The sequence below is a fragment of the Dasypus novemcinctus genome, chromosome 8 (assembly GCF_030445035.2).
Source record: "Dasypus novemcinctus isolate mDasNov1 chromosome 8, mDasNov1.1.hap2, whole genome shotgun sequence".
Classification (NCBI taxonomy): Eukaryota; Metazoa; Chordata; class Mammalia; order Cingulata; family Dasypodidae; genus Dasypus; species Dasypus novemcinctus.
In genome coordinates, this window is record NC_080680.1 from 46,779,942 (window position 1) to 46,795,458 (window position 15,517).

Sequence of the window (15,517 nt, forward strand, 5' to 3'; positions counted from 1 at the left end):
AATTAAGGTGATAGGGTGGTTTTTATTCTTTATTGTGTTAATGTAATGAATTAATTGCTTTTCTTACGTTGAACCAACCATGCATACCAGGAATAAATCCCACTTGATAATATGCTGTTGGATTCAGTTTGCTAGTTTTTGGTTAAGATTTTTGCATCTATATTCATAAGAGATATAGGTCTGTGGTTTTCTTGTGGTATCTTTATCTGGCTTTGATATGAGGGTGATACTGACTTTGTAGAATGAGTTAGGGAATGTTCCCTCCTCTTGAGTTTTCTGAAAGTTTGAACAGAACTGGAGTTAAGTCTTCTAGGGATGTTTGGTAGAATTCCCTCATGAAGCCATCCTGCTCCTGGCTTTTCTTGGATGGGAGTTTTTGATGACTGATTTAATCTCTGTACTAGTATCGAACCAAACCTGGGTCCTCCCATGTGGGAGGAGGGCACTCAACTGCTTGAGCCACATCTGCTCTCTGCTCGTTTTTTTTGCCCATTGTCTGCTTGTTTTCTTCCTTGTTGTTTTTGCTCATTGTCTTTGCTTGATGTCTGCTCATTGTCTTCTTTAGGAGGCACTGGGATCCAAACCCTGGACCATCCATGTGGGTGGTAGGCACTCAACTGCTTGAGTCAACGTTCACCCCTTCTAGTTCTTTTTGAGTCAGTGTAGGTTGTTTGCATGTTTCTGGAAATTTGACTATTGCCTTTAGTTTATCTAGTTTATGGGCAAACAGTTGTTCATAGTATCCTCTTATATTCCTTTTTATTTCAGCAGGGCCGGTAGCAATATTCCCTTTTCATTTCTGATTTTGGTTATTTGTATCCTCTTTCTTTTTTCTTTGTCAGTCTAGCTAAAGATTGTCAATTTTATTGCTCTTTTCAAAGCACTAACTTTTGGTTTTGTTGATTCTGTTGTCTTTGTTTTGTTTGTTTTCTTTTTTTTTTCCCCCTGCTCTAATCTTTAATATTTCCTTCCTTCTGCTTGCTTTGGCTTTAGTTTGCTTTTCTTTATCTAGTTCTTCCAGTTCTGAGGTTAGGTCTCTGATTTGAAGTCTTTCTTCTTTTTTTTTAAAGATTTATTTATTTATTTAACTTCCCGCCCCTCCCCTGGTTGTCTGTTCTTGGTGTCTATTTGCTGCGTCTTTGTTTCTTTGTCCGCTTCTGTTGTCGTCAGCGGCTCGGGAAGTGTGGGTGGCGCCATTCCTGGGCAGGCTGCTCTTTCTTTTCACGCTGGGCGGCTTTCCTCACGGGCACACTCCTTGCGCGTGGGGCTCCCCCACGCGGGGGACACCCTTGCGTGGCACGGCACTCCTTGCACGCATCAGCACTGCGCATGGCCAGCTCCACACGGGTCAAGGAGGCCCGGGGTTTGAACCGCGGACCTCCCATATGGTAGACGGACGCCCTAACCACTTGGCCAAAGTCCGTTTCCCTTTCTTCTTTTTTAATGTAAGCAGTTAGAGCTATAAATTTCCTTCTTGGCACTGCCTTCACTGTATCCCATAAACTTTGGTATGTTGTATTTTAATTTTCATTTGCTTCAAGATATTTCTTAATTTGGCTTCTGATTTCCTCTTTAACCCATTGGTTGTTTAAGAATAGGCTGCTTAATTTCCACATATTTGTGAATTTTCCATTTCTCTCTCTGTTTTTGATCTCTAGCTTCATTCTGTTGTAGTCAGACAATATACATTGATTTCCATATTTTTTAATTCATTGAGACCTATTTTGTGACCCCCATATATGGTCTGTCCTGGAGAATGATCCTTGTGCACTTGATAAAAGTGTATATTCTGTTTTTGTTGTATGAAGTGTTTTATATGTATCTGTTAGGTCTAGTTGGCTTAGAGTATCATTCAAGTCTTATACTTCCTTATTGATCTTCTGACTAAATGTTCTATCCATTCTTGAGAGTGCTAAATTAAAGTCTCCTACTATTAATGTAGAACCATCCATTTTCTCCTTCAAACCCGTCAGTATTTGTTCCATATATTTTGGGCCTCAGCTGTTACGAACATATGTGTTTATAATTGTTACATATTCCTGTTGAATTGTCTCCTTTATCAGTATATAATGACCATCTTTGTCCCATGTAACTGTTTTTGACCTAAAGTCTATTTTATCCGCTATTAGTATAGTCACCCAGTTCTCTCTCTCCCTCTCCCTCTCTCTTTCTCTTTTTTTGAGGTACATACAGGGGGCCGGAGATTGAACCTGGGACCTCGTATATTGAAGCAGAGCTCATCCACTGAGCCGTATTGGCTTCCCTGAGTTGGTTTTATCATTTGTTTTGCTCGTTGTTTGTTTTTGTATTTTCAGGAGGCATAGGAACCAAACCTGGGACCTCCCATGTGGGAGGCAGGTACTCAAAGCTTGAGCCACACCCACTCACCCCTCCTCCCCGGGTTCTCTTTTAATTACTACTGGCATGGTATATATTTTTCCATCTGTCTTAATTTTCCAAAGGGCTGCCAGTGCAAAGTACCAGAAATTTGTTGACTTTTATAAAGAGGATTTATTGGGGATAAAAGCTTACAGTTCCAAGGCCATGAAATATCTGAATCAAGGCATCAGCAGAGTTGCTTTTTCAGGGTCCTGCCACTTGGCGAGGCAAGATGGCTGATGATATCTGCCTTCCCCTCCGGGTTCACCATCTCATGGAACCCATCTCCTGGAGCAATGCAGCATAGGCTTGTCTCTTTCTGGGCTTCCTCTCTCAGTCTCTCAGGGTGTCTCTGCCTTTCTGCAGCTCTAGGTGAATCTGGAGTCCTCTCTCACATGGCAGCTTCCTTTTTCTCTGGTGTGTCTATCCTCTCTGTGCTTCCATTTATATAAGACCCAGCAAGAGGGCAGAGACTCAACCTGAGTCATGCCTCACTGACGTAGACAAATCAAAAGGGTCTCATACCCACAGAATGGATTGATTGAAAAATAAAATCTTTTTCTTTTGGGGATTCATAAAAGAACTTCAAACTGCCACACCATCCTTTCACCATTAACCTACTTTTATCTTTGAATTTAATGTGAGTCTCTTGCAGACAGCATATATTTGGGTCATGACTTTTTATGCATTCTCCCAATTTTTGCCTTTTGATTGGAGAATTTAATCCATTAATTTTAAAGTCAGTAGTGGTAACACTGGACTTTCTTCTGACATTTTGCAATTTTGCCTTTGTAAGTATTTTTTCTTTTTCTCACTCCTGTTAATGCCTATTTTACAGTAATATTTGATTTGATACCAAATTAATGTCAGTAGCATGCACATATACATTTACTACACACACATTTACTATACCCTTGTGTCCCCCACCATTTTTTGTACTTGTTACTACATCTATCTTTGTACATTGTAGGTCAAAAACATGGATTTATCATTACTTTTTATGCATTTACATTTTAGCACATGTAGGAAGTGGAGTTACATACCAAAAATACACTACAACAATACTGACATTTATAGTTATCCAAATGCTTACCTATAAAGCTCATCTTTATTTCTTTATGCCTCTTTGAACCACTGTCTAGTGTCTTTTCCTTTTAGCCTGAAGAACTTTTTAGCATTGCTTATAGGGCACCTGTAGTGATGATTAACTCCCTCAGCTTTTCTTTATCTGAGAATATGTTCATTTCCCCCACATTTTTAAATGAAAATCCCACCAGATATAAAATTCCTGACTGTTGGTAGTTTTCTTTCAGCACTTTAAGTTTTTCAGCCCATGCTCTTCTTGTCTCTGATGAGAAACTGGCACTCGATCTAACAGGGTTTCTCTTTTATGTAAATGCTGCTTTTCTCTTCCATCTTTCAGAACTCTCTTGTCTTTGAATTTGATAGTGTGATCAGTAGGTAATGTAGTGTATTTATCTCCATGTTTATCCTCTTTGGTGTTCTCTGAGCTTCTTGAATGTATATAGTCATGTCTTTTGCTAAGTTTAGGAAGTTCTCTTTCATTATTTATTTGAATATTCATTCTGCCCCTTTCTTTCATTCTTCTTCTGGGCTTCCCATGATGCATATTTATTGTAATTTATTAGCCTGTTCCTCCTCCTCTTCCCTGGATGCTGTACAGTGTTCTTCTTGCTCCCAGAGTCTGAAAGTTTCATAGAGCTCCTGCCTGTTTTATAGATGTTTTGGTGGAAGGTCTAGGTCCTGAAGCTCCCTACTCTGCCATCTTCCCACATTCTCCCTTGCCAATCTCAATATACTTTTTGTATTGAAAGTATTATATCATAATTCGTTTTTCTGTTTATTCATTTGTGTATAGTGCTATATAAAAGTAGTTTTATTAAACTGTTGTTCATTGTGACTCCTAGATATTTTTTTAACTTTTTCGACGCTTGCTCTGACATAAATTTTTCAGCAGCCAATTTTTTTAAAATATTTTTTTAATTTATTTTTAAAAGATACTTAGATACATAAAATGTTACACAGAAGAATGTAAGGGATTCCCATATGCCCCACTCCCCACACCTCCCACCCTTGCCCACATTAACAGCTTCTTTCATTAGCGTGGTATATTCATTGCAATTGATGAACACATTGTGTGGAACATTACCACTAATCATGGATTATAGTTTACATTGTAGTTCACACTCTCTCCCACTCAATTCTGTAGGTTATGGCCGTATATATAATAACCCTTATCTGTCATTGCAATGTCACCCAGGACAGTTCCAAGTCTTGAAATTGCCCCCATATTACACCTCTTTGTCCCTCTCCCTGACTTCAGCGCCTCCAGTGGCCACTGTCACCACAACAGAGGTATAATTTCTTCCATTGCTAGAATCACAATAAGTCTATAGTAGCGTATTAGTAAGTCCACATTTTATTCCCCAGTCTTGAGGATTCTGGGATGGTAATAGCAGCCAGTTCTTAATATTGGCATATGGATTGTTCTCCAGATTAACTATGTGTAGCAAAATTTTCATCAGAGATGGCTTTAGTTACCCAGGATGATCCAAGTCAACCTTTGTCACCGTGAGTTTTATAGTCAGTAAAATTAAGTAATTTTAATATTAGATCATACAGAAGAAGAAGCAGAGATTAGAATTACAGCATGAATTTTAAAATAAATATAATTAATTACCTTTCGTGCTACTTTGTTTACAAGTTATACAGCCATGAACTAACATTCCGATATCAAAGTCTGACATTTCTTTTAAAATATGTATCATGATACCATGCTTAAAGCTTTTACTTGAATTTTTATCTTAATTATTTCTCAGTTTTTCTGTTTTTTCATTAAAAACAAAACAAACCATTTTTCCTCATTAGTATAGCTTACCATGAATGCTTTTGAAACAGTCTCTTAATAAATTCAGACTTGCTGAGCTTTCTGCATTTCATATTATTACTAGATGACTATAAATAAATTCTAAACCCACTTAGTAATTACTTTATATAACATGGTATTATGTAGAAACAGTCTTAGCTTCCTGAAATTTGTTCAGTTCTAAAAGGATTAACAAGTTTTATCTGTTCCTCAAAACAGACAGGCCTGTTTTTTGAAACAAGCACTTGTTTTTTTGGCAGGATATTTCTCAATAGTATTTTTAATAAGTAGTTTTAAAAACAAAGTAAACAGTGCAAAAAACATTTTTCAGCACAAATTAAATGTATCAATGGAGTTAGAATTCAAATTCTTCTTTATGCCTATAATAAAATCAACATTACTATTAATTTTTGTGTGTGGAAGAAGAATTTCAGAAAGGTTTTAATGTCTAAATAGTTTTGTGGAAGAGAAATTAATTTTGTGAGACATTTTCATTTGTTTCCAATAAAGCAGCCATAATTCAGTACTAATACATAGTGTTGTGCTGGAGCAATACAATATATTTATGTCTGTCTGTCTGTCAACTCTCCATCCATCTATCCAGCCATACATCCATCCATTTATCTTATAGCATCATCTACATCATTGTTTAGATTCCAGTTTCTTACTGTTATGAATAAGCTAAAAAAATACAATGGTGTATAACCATTAAGTTTTCTTTAAGGTGAATTTTGTTTAATTTCTTTTATTTACCTCTAATATCCATATTTATAAGTACTTTTATAAAAGTTTAAAATTTTGTATATTTTTATTGTATGTATACTTTAGCCTTATTATTATTATTACTTCTATTTTAATGCAGATATTCTGGTTCAGGAATTTGTAAAATTTGGATCACTAGATACATATCTGAAAAAGAATAAAAATTCAATAAATATTTTATGGAAACTTGAAGTGGCTAAACAGTTGGCATGGGCCATGCATTTTCTAGTAAGTAATTAATATATTCTTTTATCAAAAACTTACTGTTTTATCTTATGAAGAAGTATAATTATCTTAGGTTGAGAACAAGAGATAAATCTGTAAAGGAATGCTAAGTCATTTAAAATAATGTGTTGATGAAAGTGATCATTTTAGTCATATGTTTATATAAAATCACTTTTGAAAGAAACAGTGTTATGGTAGGAACTAGAAAAAGTGTAAACTATAATCCATGCTTAGTGGCAATGCTCCAAATGTGTTTATCAATTGCAGTGAAAAGAAATGTGTTGACAAAAAGAGAAAGGAAAGAAATGTGTTGACATCCCATCAATCTCTTAGAACGGCTGGGTGACAATCTGTAGTTTACATGACTTGGGGTTAGGGAATTTAATCCCAGGCAGAAACATTGTGCTACCTGTGGATGGTAATAAAGTACTACTTCTTATGGTATTTGTAGGAAATTGGACATCTTATTCAGTGAGAGTGCAGTATTGCTGGAGAAGCGGAATACCAATGGATTAGCCCATGATAAATGGAGTGTTCAGACTCCTCAGAGCGTATCTATATCCTGCTAAACAGTCCGCTCTCATCGAGAAATGCATACCATTTTAAATCTTAGCTTTATAAAGTGAAATGGAATTGGGTAGTTTTAATTTATTCATTTCATCACCAGCATAGATTATTGAGACTTTTAAAATTTAAAACAGAAAGCATAGTGTTGCCAGAAAATTTCCTGTTTTCCGAAAGCATGCCTCCAAATTAATATTACTATATTGTCTTACATATTTTTATATTTTAAATCCACTTTGGTGCTTTGAACTTACTAAGTGCTCAAATATTTTTGGATTGATATTTGTATATATCTGTATTTAACCTTAATAGGAAGAAAAAACCCTTATTCATGGGAATGTGTGTGCCAAAAATATTCTACTTATCAGAGAAGAAGACAGGAAGACCGGAAATCCTCCTTTCATCAAACTTAGTGATCCTGGCATTAGTATTACAGTTTTGCCAAAGGACAGTAAGTTCTGTAGGGACCATATTTAAGTTTTAATAAAACTCTTTATTTGGCAGGTAGCTTAAAAAGCATATTAATAATTTTTTCTCGTACTCTATTTTATTGATACGTTCTTGATTAATAAAACCTAGCGATATGATTTTTAGCAGTCTAAGTAACAGTTATATCCTAGTTTCTGTCCATTTCTTCTTTAAGTATGTTACCATGTCATCACTCTTTTGAGATGATTTTTTTTAAAACAGTTTTACTCCCCAGTTATGCATGGAAGGTAGAATTTTATCCCTTTTTAATGCGAAATTTCCTAATATCATTCTTTGAGCAACAAGTGCAATTTTAAGATTTTCCTTTCCTGTAGACACTAAATAAAAATTTAAGATAAATTATTTCCTTTGAGACCTTAGCTAGTGTAAATATTCAACCAATTCTGACTTTTAAAAAACTTTCTTTCTCTGACTCTCTCACTTCCCCCCTTCCCCATGCCCCCCCCTCCCCAGTTATCTGCTCTCTGTCCACTCGCTGTGTGTTCTGTGACCGCTTCTATCCTTAGCAGCAGCAGGAATCTGTGTTTCTTTTTGTTGCGTCATTTTGCTGCGTCAGCTCTCAGTCTGCACGGTGCCATTCTTGGGCAGGCTGCACATTCTTTTGCGCTAGGCGGCTTCTCCTTACAGGGTGCACTCCTTGTGCATGGGGCTCCCCTAAGCAGGGGACACCCCCTGCATGGCAGGGCACTCCTTGAGCACATCAGCACTGCACATGGGCCAGCTCCACACCGGTCAAGGAGGCCCGAGATTTGAACCGTGGACCTCCCATGTGGTAGGCAGACACCCTGTCCATTGGGCCAAGTCTGCTTCCCTTAACTTTCTTTTGTGTTAATCTTTTATTTAGCACAGTTAGGAAAAATTTCAGTCTGAGTTTTTTGTCCAAATAATGATGTAGTTGTATATCATTATTTTAGCTAATTTCTCTAATATTTGGAATTTAGATTCTAAATTCATCAACTTTTATGCATTTAATATATAGTGTCTTTTTTGAGACAATAATTAAGTTGATGGCTTGTATGATAGTAAAGACAGCAATAATAGAGCAGAAAATCTTATAGGTTCTTAGATCTGGTGCTCAAGGAAATTTTACCCTTTCAAATGAGAGGTAAGGACTGAGAAAATGTATTCTTCTGGTGAATGAGAAAGGAACCACTCTCTTCTTTAACCTCTTGATTAAACAGTAAGAAATATTCACAATTGCTTTCCCAAAATGTAACAAAAGATACAGTAGATTATTCTTCATTTTTATGTATTTATTTCTGCCAGAATGCCAGAAGGTTTAGTAATATCATCACCTCCTTTTTCGAATACCATCTTTCTGATGGGTTCAAAGACCGAAGAAGCTTTACTTGAGCAATTACTTGATCTGAACAGAACCCACCTGTATCAATTCTGTACTCAGAATATCCCAGTATAATTTAGTCATCTATCTGCAATAGTGATAAATGCCTGTTGGTCCCAGGGTTACCACTGTTATTGAATTATTAGAAAAGCTCTGAGTAATGTATACATTGTATACATTGTAAATGTACATTGAGAGGTCATTCTAGGACAAATTTTATAGAAAGTGTTTTTGAATGCAGAACTTATGGGAAGGGATATAGAATGGGGTGCCAGTTGAGACAGTATGGTTTAAAGGACAATTTAGTGGATCCAGCATTAATTGTACTGGATTCTAATTCTGTCTGTGTCAATTGTGTGACTTTGGTCAAATTACTGAATCTTTATGAGTCTCAATGTTGTCATTGTTAAAGTTGAGGAATTGAATTAGATGATCTCAAAGGTCCTTTCCAGTTTTTAAGCACACACACAACAGACAATTTTTAAAAAATACTTAGTATTCAAATGAGTTTGAACATTATTATGAAAGAATGGTTTACTTTTGGGGCCTATATAACCATATGTTTTTCCTGTCATTTAAAGTTCTTCAGGAGAGAATACCATGGGTACCACCTGAATGCATTGAAAATCCTAAAAATCTAAGTTTGGCAACAGATAAATGGAATTTTGGTACCACTCTGTGGGAAATTTGCAGTGGAGGAGATAAGCCCCTGAGTGCTTTAGATTCTCAAAGAGTAAGTTTATGTAGACTGTGAAGTTAAAATTACATTCTGTGATCCTCAATATTTCTTTCACATTGTTTAATTTTGGGGGCCAATTTAATTTAAAAAGAAGATTAATATGGCATTGCACAATTCATTCTCAACATGTGGTTTTTCTAATTATAGAAGCTACAATTTTATGAAGATAGGCACCAGCTTCCTGCACCAAAGTGGACAGAATTAGCAAATCTTATAAATAATTGTATGGATTATGAGCCAGATTTTAGGCCTTCTTTCAGAGCAGTCATACGAGATCTTAACAGTTTGTTTACTCCAGGTATGTATTGATCAAATTATCTAATTGGTTCTGTAGCTGTCTTTCTTTGTTGTGTTTAATGAATCTTTACTAACTTTGTAATCCATCTCAAGAGGTTCCTTGATGTCTTTTATTTTATTTTTGTATTTATATTTTATTTATTTCTCTCCCCTTCCCCCCGCTCCCCCCCCTTCACCAATTGTCTGCTCTATGTGTCCATTCGCTGTGAGTTCTTCTGTGTCCGCTTGTATTCTTTTTGTTGCGTCATCTTGCTGCGTCAGCTCTCTATGTTTGCAGTGCCACCCCTGGGCAGGCTGGGCTTTCTTTCACGCTGGGCAGCTCTCCTTATGGGGCCTGCTCCTTGCACGTGGGGCTCCCCTACATGGGGGACACCCCCGCATGGCACAGCACTCCTTGCGCGCATCAGCACTGTGCGTGGGCCAGTTCACCACAGGTCAGGAGGCCTTGAGTTTGAACTCTGGACCTCCCAAGTGGTAGGTGGACACTCTATCCATTGAACCAAGTCCACTTCCCCCTTGATGTTGATGTCTTTTAAACCCTTTTAATTTCTCACATGCATATAACTTCCCATATTTTTTACATATTCTAGTCCCTAGTCTCCTTGATTGAGCAGTCTTTCCATTTTTAGAAGCCTTTCTCCTTCAATAACCTAATTTTAGTTTGCCAGTTAATGAGTAGTATACTATAGAAATTTATTTACTTAATTGACATTTTTAAAGCTAATCTTTCTGTTTTTCTTTAACTAGTTCCCTGTATTTTTTATAATTGATCAGTTTTCTAAATATTAGGTGGATTTTTTTGTTTGTCATCTCCCCTTTAGAATATGGAGTTAAACACACATATATTTGATCCATAGGGGTGCTTCCTGCTTCAATACTGTTCACCATTCTGACCACCAAAGTCAGAATATTTATGAGTTTTAAATTCATAAATTTAATATTTTATTAATATTAAAACCATCCATTTTGGAAAGTAACCCTTCATCCTTTGCAAAAAATTTTTTGAAAGCCTATCAGATTATGGGCAATAATTAATGGCTCCCATTGATATAATCTAAATTATTTTTAAATTTCCCCTGAATCACTTAATATTTCAAATTCAGTCTGATTGTTTTGGTCAACTTGAATGCCTATCAATTTGACCCAGAGAATGTATTTGCCAGCCCAAGGTGGTAATATCCTTTATTCTTTCAGATTATGAACTGTTAACTGAAAATGATATGTTACCAAATGTGAGGAATGGTGCCCAAGGGTTTTCTGGTGCCTTTGAAGACAGGGATCCTACACAGTTTGAAGAGAGACACTTGAAATTTCTACAGCAACTTGGCAAGGTAAGTTGTCAGAAGTTTTTAAAATAGAGTACAGTCATAGAACATGGTATTTAGAAAAAAAGACTACAGAGTCTCTGAAGTTCACATTCCACAAAATATTAAGAAGTGTTCACAGTTAGAAGGTTTAGTTGTCAGATGTTGGGGAAATTCAGGATTAAATAATTTTCTGTACTGAAGAATTTTTCAGAGCCTTTAACATGAGACATACATTGAACAATCTTTAAGTGAATGGTAAATAAGGCTATTCCCAAATCGATTTGACCATGAGACTCTTTCTTAGTAGAGGGATCTTTAGTGTATGAAATAGAGAAAGGAACATGTAAACTTTCCTACCTGACTTAACTATATACCCCTTACCTTAGTCATCTCAAGGAGAAATATTTAATCTCATTGTTCAGAGTGTAGGATGTTGACTGGACCATATTCACTAGCAGAGTCACTGCATGTTAAAAGATCACACGGATATGCGTAAGACTACATGTAAGCAAGACCAGACAGGCTCAGTTCTTAGCAGGCCCAACTATAATGGTAAGATCTCTCTTTTTCTTTTCCTAAGCATCCTAGTATAGGGTTCTGTGCCATGTGGCCTCATTAGTTAGATTTAGGCAAGGTTGCCATATGAAGGTCTCATTTAGGCCTTGACGTTAAGCAAAATGTTTCAATCCAACTTTACCAGAGATAAACATTGGGGGTTATCTTAAGCATTAACCTAGCTGTATGAATACTTTGGTATTGTTCTTTCTTTGTAAATTATTCTCAGGGGCATAGCAATGGCTAGAAAACAACCCAGGTATTTGGGTATACTTATTATCTATTACTATGTATAAATTACCCCAAAACTTAGATGCTGAAAACAACAACCTTTACCTCTCAGTTTCAAGGTGTCAGGAATCCAGAAACAACTTGGCTAGGTGGTTCTGACTCAGGTTCTCAGGAAAATCAAGGCATCTGCCAGGTACCTTGCAGTCTCATCTGAGGGCCACACTAGGGAAAGATTCACTTCCAAGCTCACTTACCATGGCTATTGGCAGGCCTCAGAAGATCTGCTTCCAAGCTCATTCATCACATAGGCCTCTCCATAGGGCTGCCTCACATAGCAGCTGAAAGGGAACACCCAATATGGAAGCTACAGCCTTTTTACAGCCTAATCTCAATGACATCTAATTACTCCTGCCATATTCTACTTATTAACAGAGTCAGTAAACCCAGACCACACTCAAAGGGAGGGAATTATGAAAGAGTATGAGTGCCAGATGGCAAGAATATTGGGAAATATCTTAGAGGCTGCCATACAGCTAGATATTAGCAGATTTGACATGACAACTTTGGTTTCCCTTTTCCTAATTTAATGCTATTTCTACTGTCTCACATATGTATTTGATATTGTTTGTGTGAGTATGTTCCAGTTGCATTATCATTCTCTGTTACCTTGTCAAGGTGAATCAGATGAAGTTGTCTCATTATGACAAAATAATTTTTAAATTCTCATTAGGGATTTTATTTTGATCACAAAGCAGGCAATAAATTATTATGGAAAAGGTAGAAATTAGTGTAATGTGATCTGTTCATGCATTTATTGTCTTGATTTTAGTTGTATACAAATATTTTCACTAATTATTAGATTAGTGGCCATGATCACTAGTCACAAAATCTTAAAAGCCTTAAAAATTACTCTTTCTGTGATTCTGAACAAACCATTTCATTTGTCAGCACCTTAGATCCATCCTTTAAAATAGTTATTTTTATGTCTCAGATGTTTTAGTAGACTAGAAAGGAAGTTTTAGAAAGAAAGCCCAACTTATTTAAAAGTAAAAGGGAGCAGTTTAATGAAATTTTATCATTTTGGATTTATATGGGTATTTTTTTTTCTCTCCCCTTCCCCGCCACCCATCCTCAACTATTAAGAGTCAGAACTTTTAAAACCAATGGATAAAAATCTGAAGGGCACCCTAAGAACCAGACACCCTTTGGAAGGGTCTAAATTCCTTAGAAATAGTTTAGTTTTTCCTCTGAAATGATGTGACTTTAACATTACACAAATGTTTTGAGTCCCTACTAAATGTCAGGTACTCCATGGTCACTATGGTATGGGATAGAGTCACTGCCTCTGAAGAGGTGGATAGCAAACTAAAAAATATAGAACAGTATAATAGCTATATTCTCTTAAATTTCTTACAGTTTCTAAGATTTTTATAAAATGTGAATTGCTACAAATGTCAACATTGTAGATATTTTTTGTATATTCATGATGTGTTTAAATAGTGTTTTTGAGATAGCACATGGTTTCCTAATTACAAGTTTCTTTTTCACATAAAATTCTATTAATACAGCTATTATATACTTTGGGTATTAGGTTTTATGAATTTTTTTTAAAAAAGGATACAATACTGTGTTATTTAGTACTTAACAGAAATTTATTTAGAATTACCCTGTAAGTATTCCTAAGTTATATGTTTATTTTATTATTTTATTTTATTTTATTTATTTCTCCCCCCTCCCTCCATTGTGTGCTGTCTGTGTCCATTTCTTGTGTGTTCTTTTGTGTCTGCTTGTAATCTCATTAGGCGGTTCCAGGGACCTTCTGGAGTGGGAGAGGAGTGATCATTCTTCTGTGCCACTTCAGCTCCCTGGTCTGCTGTGTCTCTTATTATGTTTCCTCTGTGGCTCTTTTTGTTGTGTCATCTTGCTGTGCCAGCTCTCTACATGGGCCAGCTCACCACATGGGCCAGCTTGCCTTCACCAGGAAGCCCTGGGCATCGAACCCTGGACCTCCTGTATGGTAGATGGGAGCCCAGTTGCTTAAGCCACATCTGCTTCCCAGTTTTATGGTTTAGCAGTGAATTATTGTATACCTATATATATCAAAGTTTTTAAAAATTATTTTTAGGTCTATTATCTGGTATTATTATTAGGATATGATTCTGTTTTCTAGAGAATTCCTAAACTCCATTAATTTGGACTTAGTTCAATATTTGCAATAACTTATCCTCAACTAGATTTAAGTTTATATCACTTGGTGATAAGGCACTTTTATATGAGAATTAATATTTTAGACATATAAGCCATATAATGAAATATGGTACATATCTTCATATATTAATAGAGAGTAGTTACTTAGAAAAAGTAACTTTAATAAAACTCCCCTTCAATTCTATGATTCACAATAATTCAGACTATTTGAATTTGTTTAAATTACTGATGTTTTGCATTATTTTCTAAAATAAAAAATGTTTGAATTTCCTTAAAACATAATTATAGGGAAACGGACTTTGGCCCAGTGGTTAGGGCGTCCGTCTACCATATGGGAGGTCCGCGGTTCAAACCCCGGGCCTCCTTGACCCGTGTGGAACTGGCCATGTGCAGTGCTGATGCACGCAAGGAGTGCCGTGCCACGCAAGGGTGTCCCCCGCGTGGGGGAGCCCCACGCGCAAGGAGTGCGCCCGTGAGGAAAGCCGCCCAGCGTGAAAAGAAAGAGCAGCCTGCCCAGGAATGGCGCTGCCCACACTTCCCGTGCCGCTGACGACAACAGAAGGGGACAAAGAAACAAGGCGCAGCAAATAGACACCAAGAACAGACAACCAGGGGAGGGGGGGAAATTAAATAAACAAATAAATCTTTAAAAAAAACAAAAAACAAAACATAATTATAGTTTTCCCCTTCTCATTTATAGGTAATCAAAATTGTATATTTTATTCAGTCACTTTATTAAATGGTGAAGCACTTTTTCATAAGCTGGTGTTTAAACTGATTTGGGGGCAGAAGTGAATTAGGAAGAGGTGAAATACTTCTAACAGCACACCTCACCATAAGCTTTCAACCATTCTTTAAGAATAAATGTTTGGTACAACAAAAGTGTATATCTTACCGCATCTAATGGCTCTTTTCAAAACAGATTTTAATCTCAAATTATTGGAGAACTTTTAGTGATTGATTGCAATTTTTCTAAAAATAATTCATAATGTTAAAAAATAAAACTTTCTGAACAAGTGAAAACAAATCCAGCTCTTGATAGCATGCTATAATAATCTTAAAATTCCCTTTTAAGCATAGAGCTTCCCTTACCCTAGAATTCTGTTTTTATAAATTGTAGTCTCTCTCCCACATGACCTGTTTTGTTTTAAACTAAAATTTTAGACTTTCATTTTTAAATGGTTTTAAGTATTTTGTCCTGAGCATATTCTTGAACAAAAGGGAAATAGAAATTTCTATTTGTGTTTAGTCTTTCCTTGCATATTAGTGTTATCTATTGTCTATGCCATAGAGAGTTCCCTAAAATGTCTCTGGCTGTCATTGATTATTCTGTGCTGGAAGCCTATAGCATTTATTTTCTCTCTACAGAACTTATTATTAATCACAGTTTACTCTAGATTATGCTTTTTTTTTTTTCCCAGACTTAAATACTCCTTTAGGGAGCAAGTGTAGCTACATGGTTGAATGCCTGCTTTCCATGTATGAGGTCCTGTGTTCAATCCCCATTACCTCCTAAAAACAAAACAAAACAA

The 15,517-nt window shown here is 36.2% G+C and overlaps 1 protein-coding gene across 9 annotated transcripts in view; it reads left to right on the forward strand.

Annotated features, from left to right (window-relative positions):
* Positions 1-15,517, forward strand: part of JAK2 (Janus kinase 2) — a 223,189-nt gene that overhangs the window by 167,842 nt on the left and 39,830 nt on the right. For all 9 annotated transcript variants that reach the window (XM_058301810.2, XM_058301811.2, XM_071216711.1 and 6 more), the window contains 5 exons: positions 6,129-6,256; positions 7,130-7,268; positions 9,230-9,381; positions 9,535-9,685; positions 10,879-11,015. In XM_058301810.2, the coding sequence (XP_058157793.1) occupies positions 6,129-6,256; positions 7,130-7,268; positions 9,230-9,381; positions 9,535-9,685; positions 10,879-11,015 (707 nt within the window). The remainder of the gene's footprint in view (positions 1-6,128; positions 6,257-7,129; positions 7,269-9,229; positions 9,382-9,534; positions 9,686-10,878; positions 11,016-15,517) is intronic.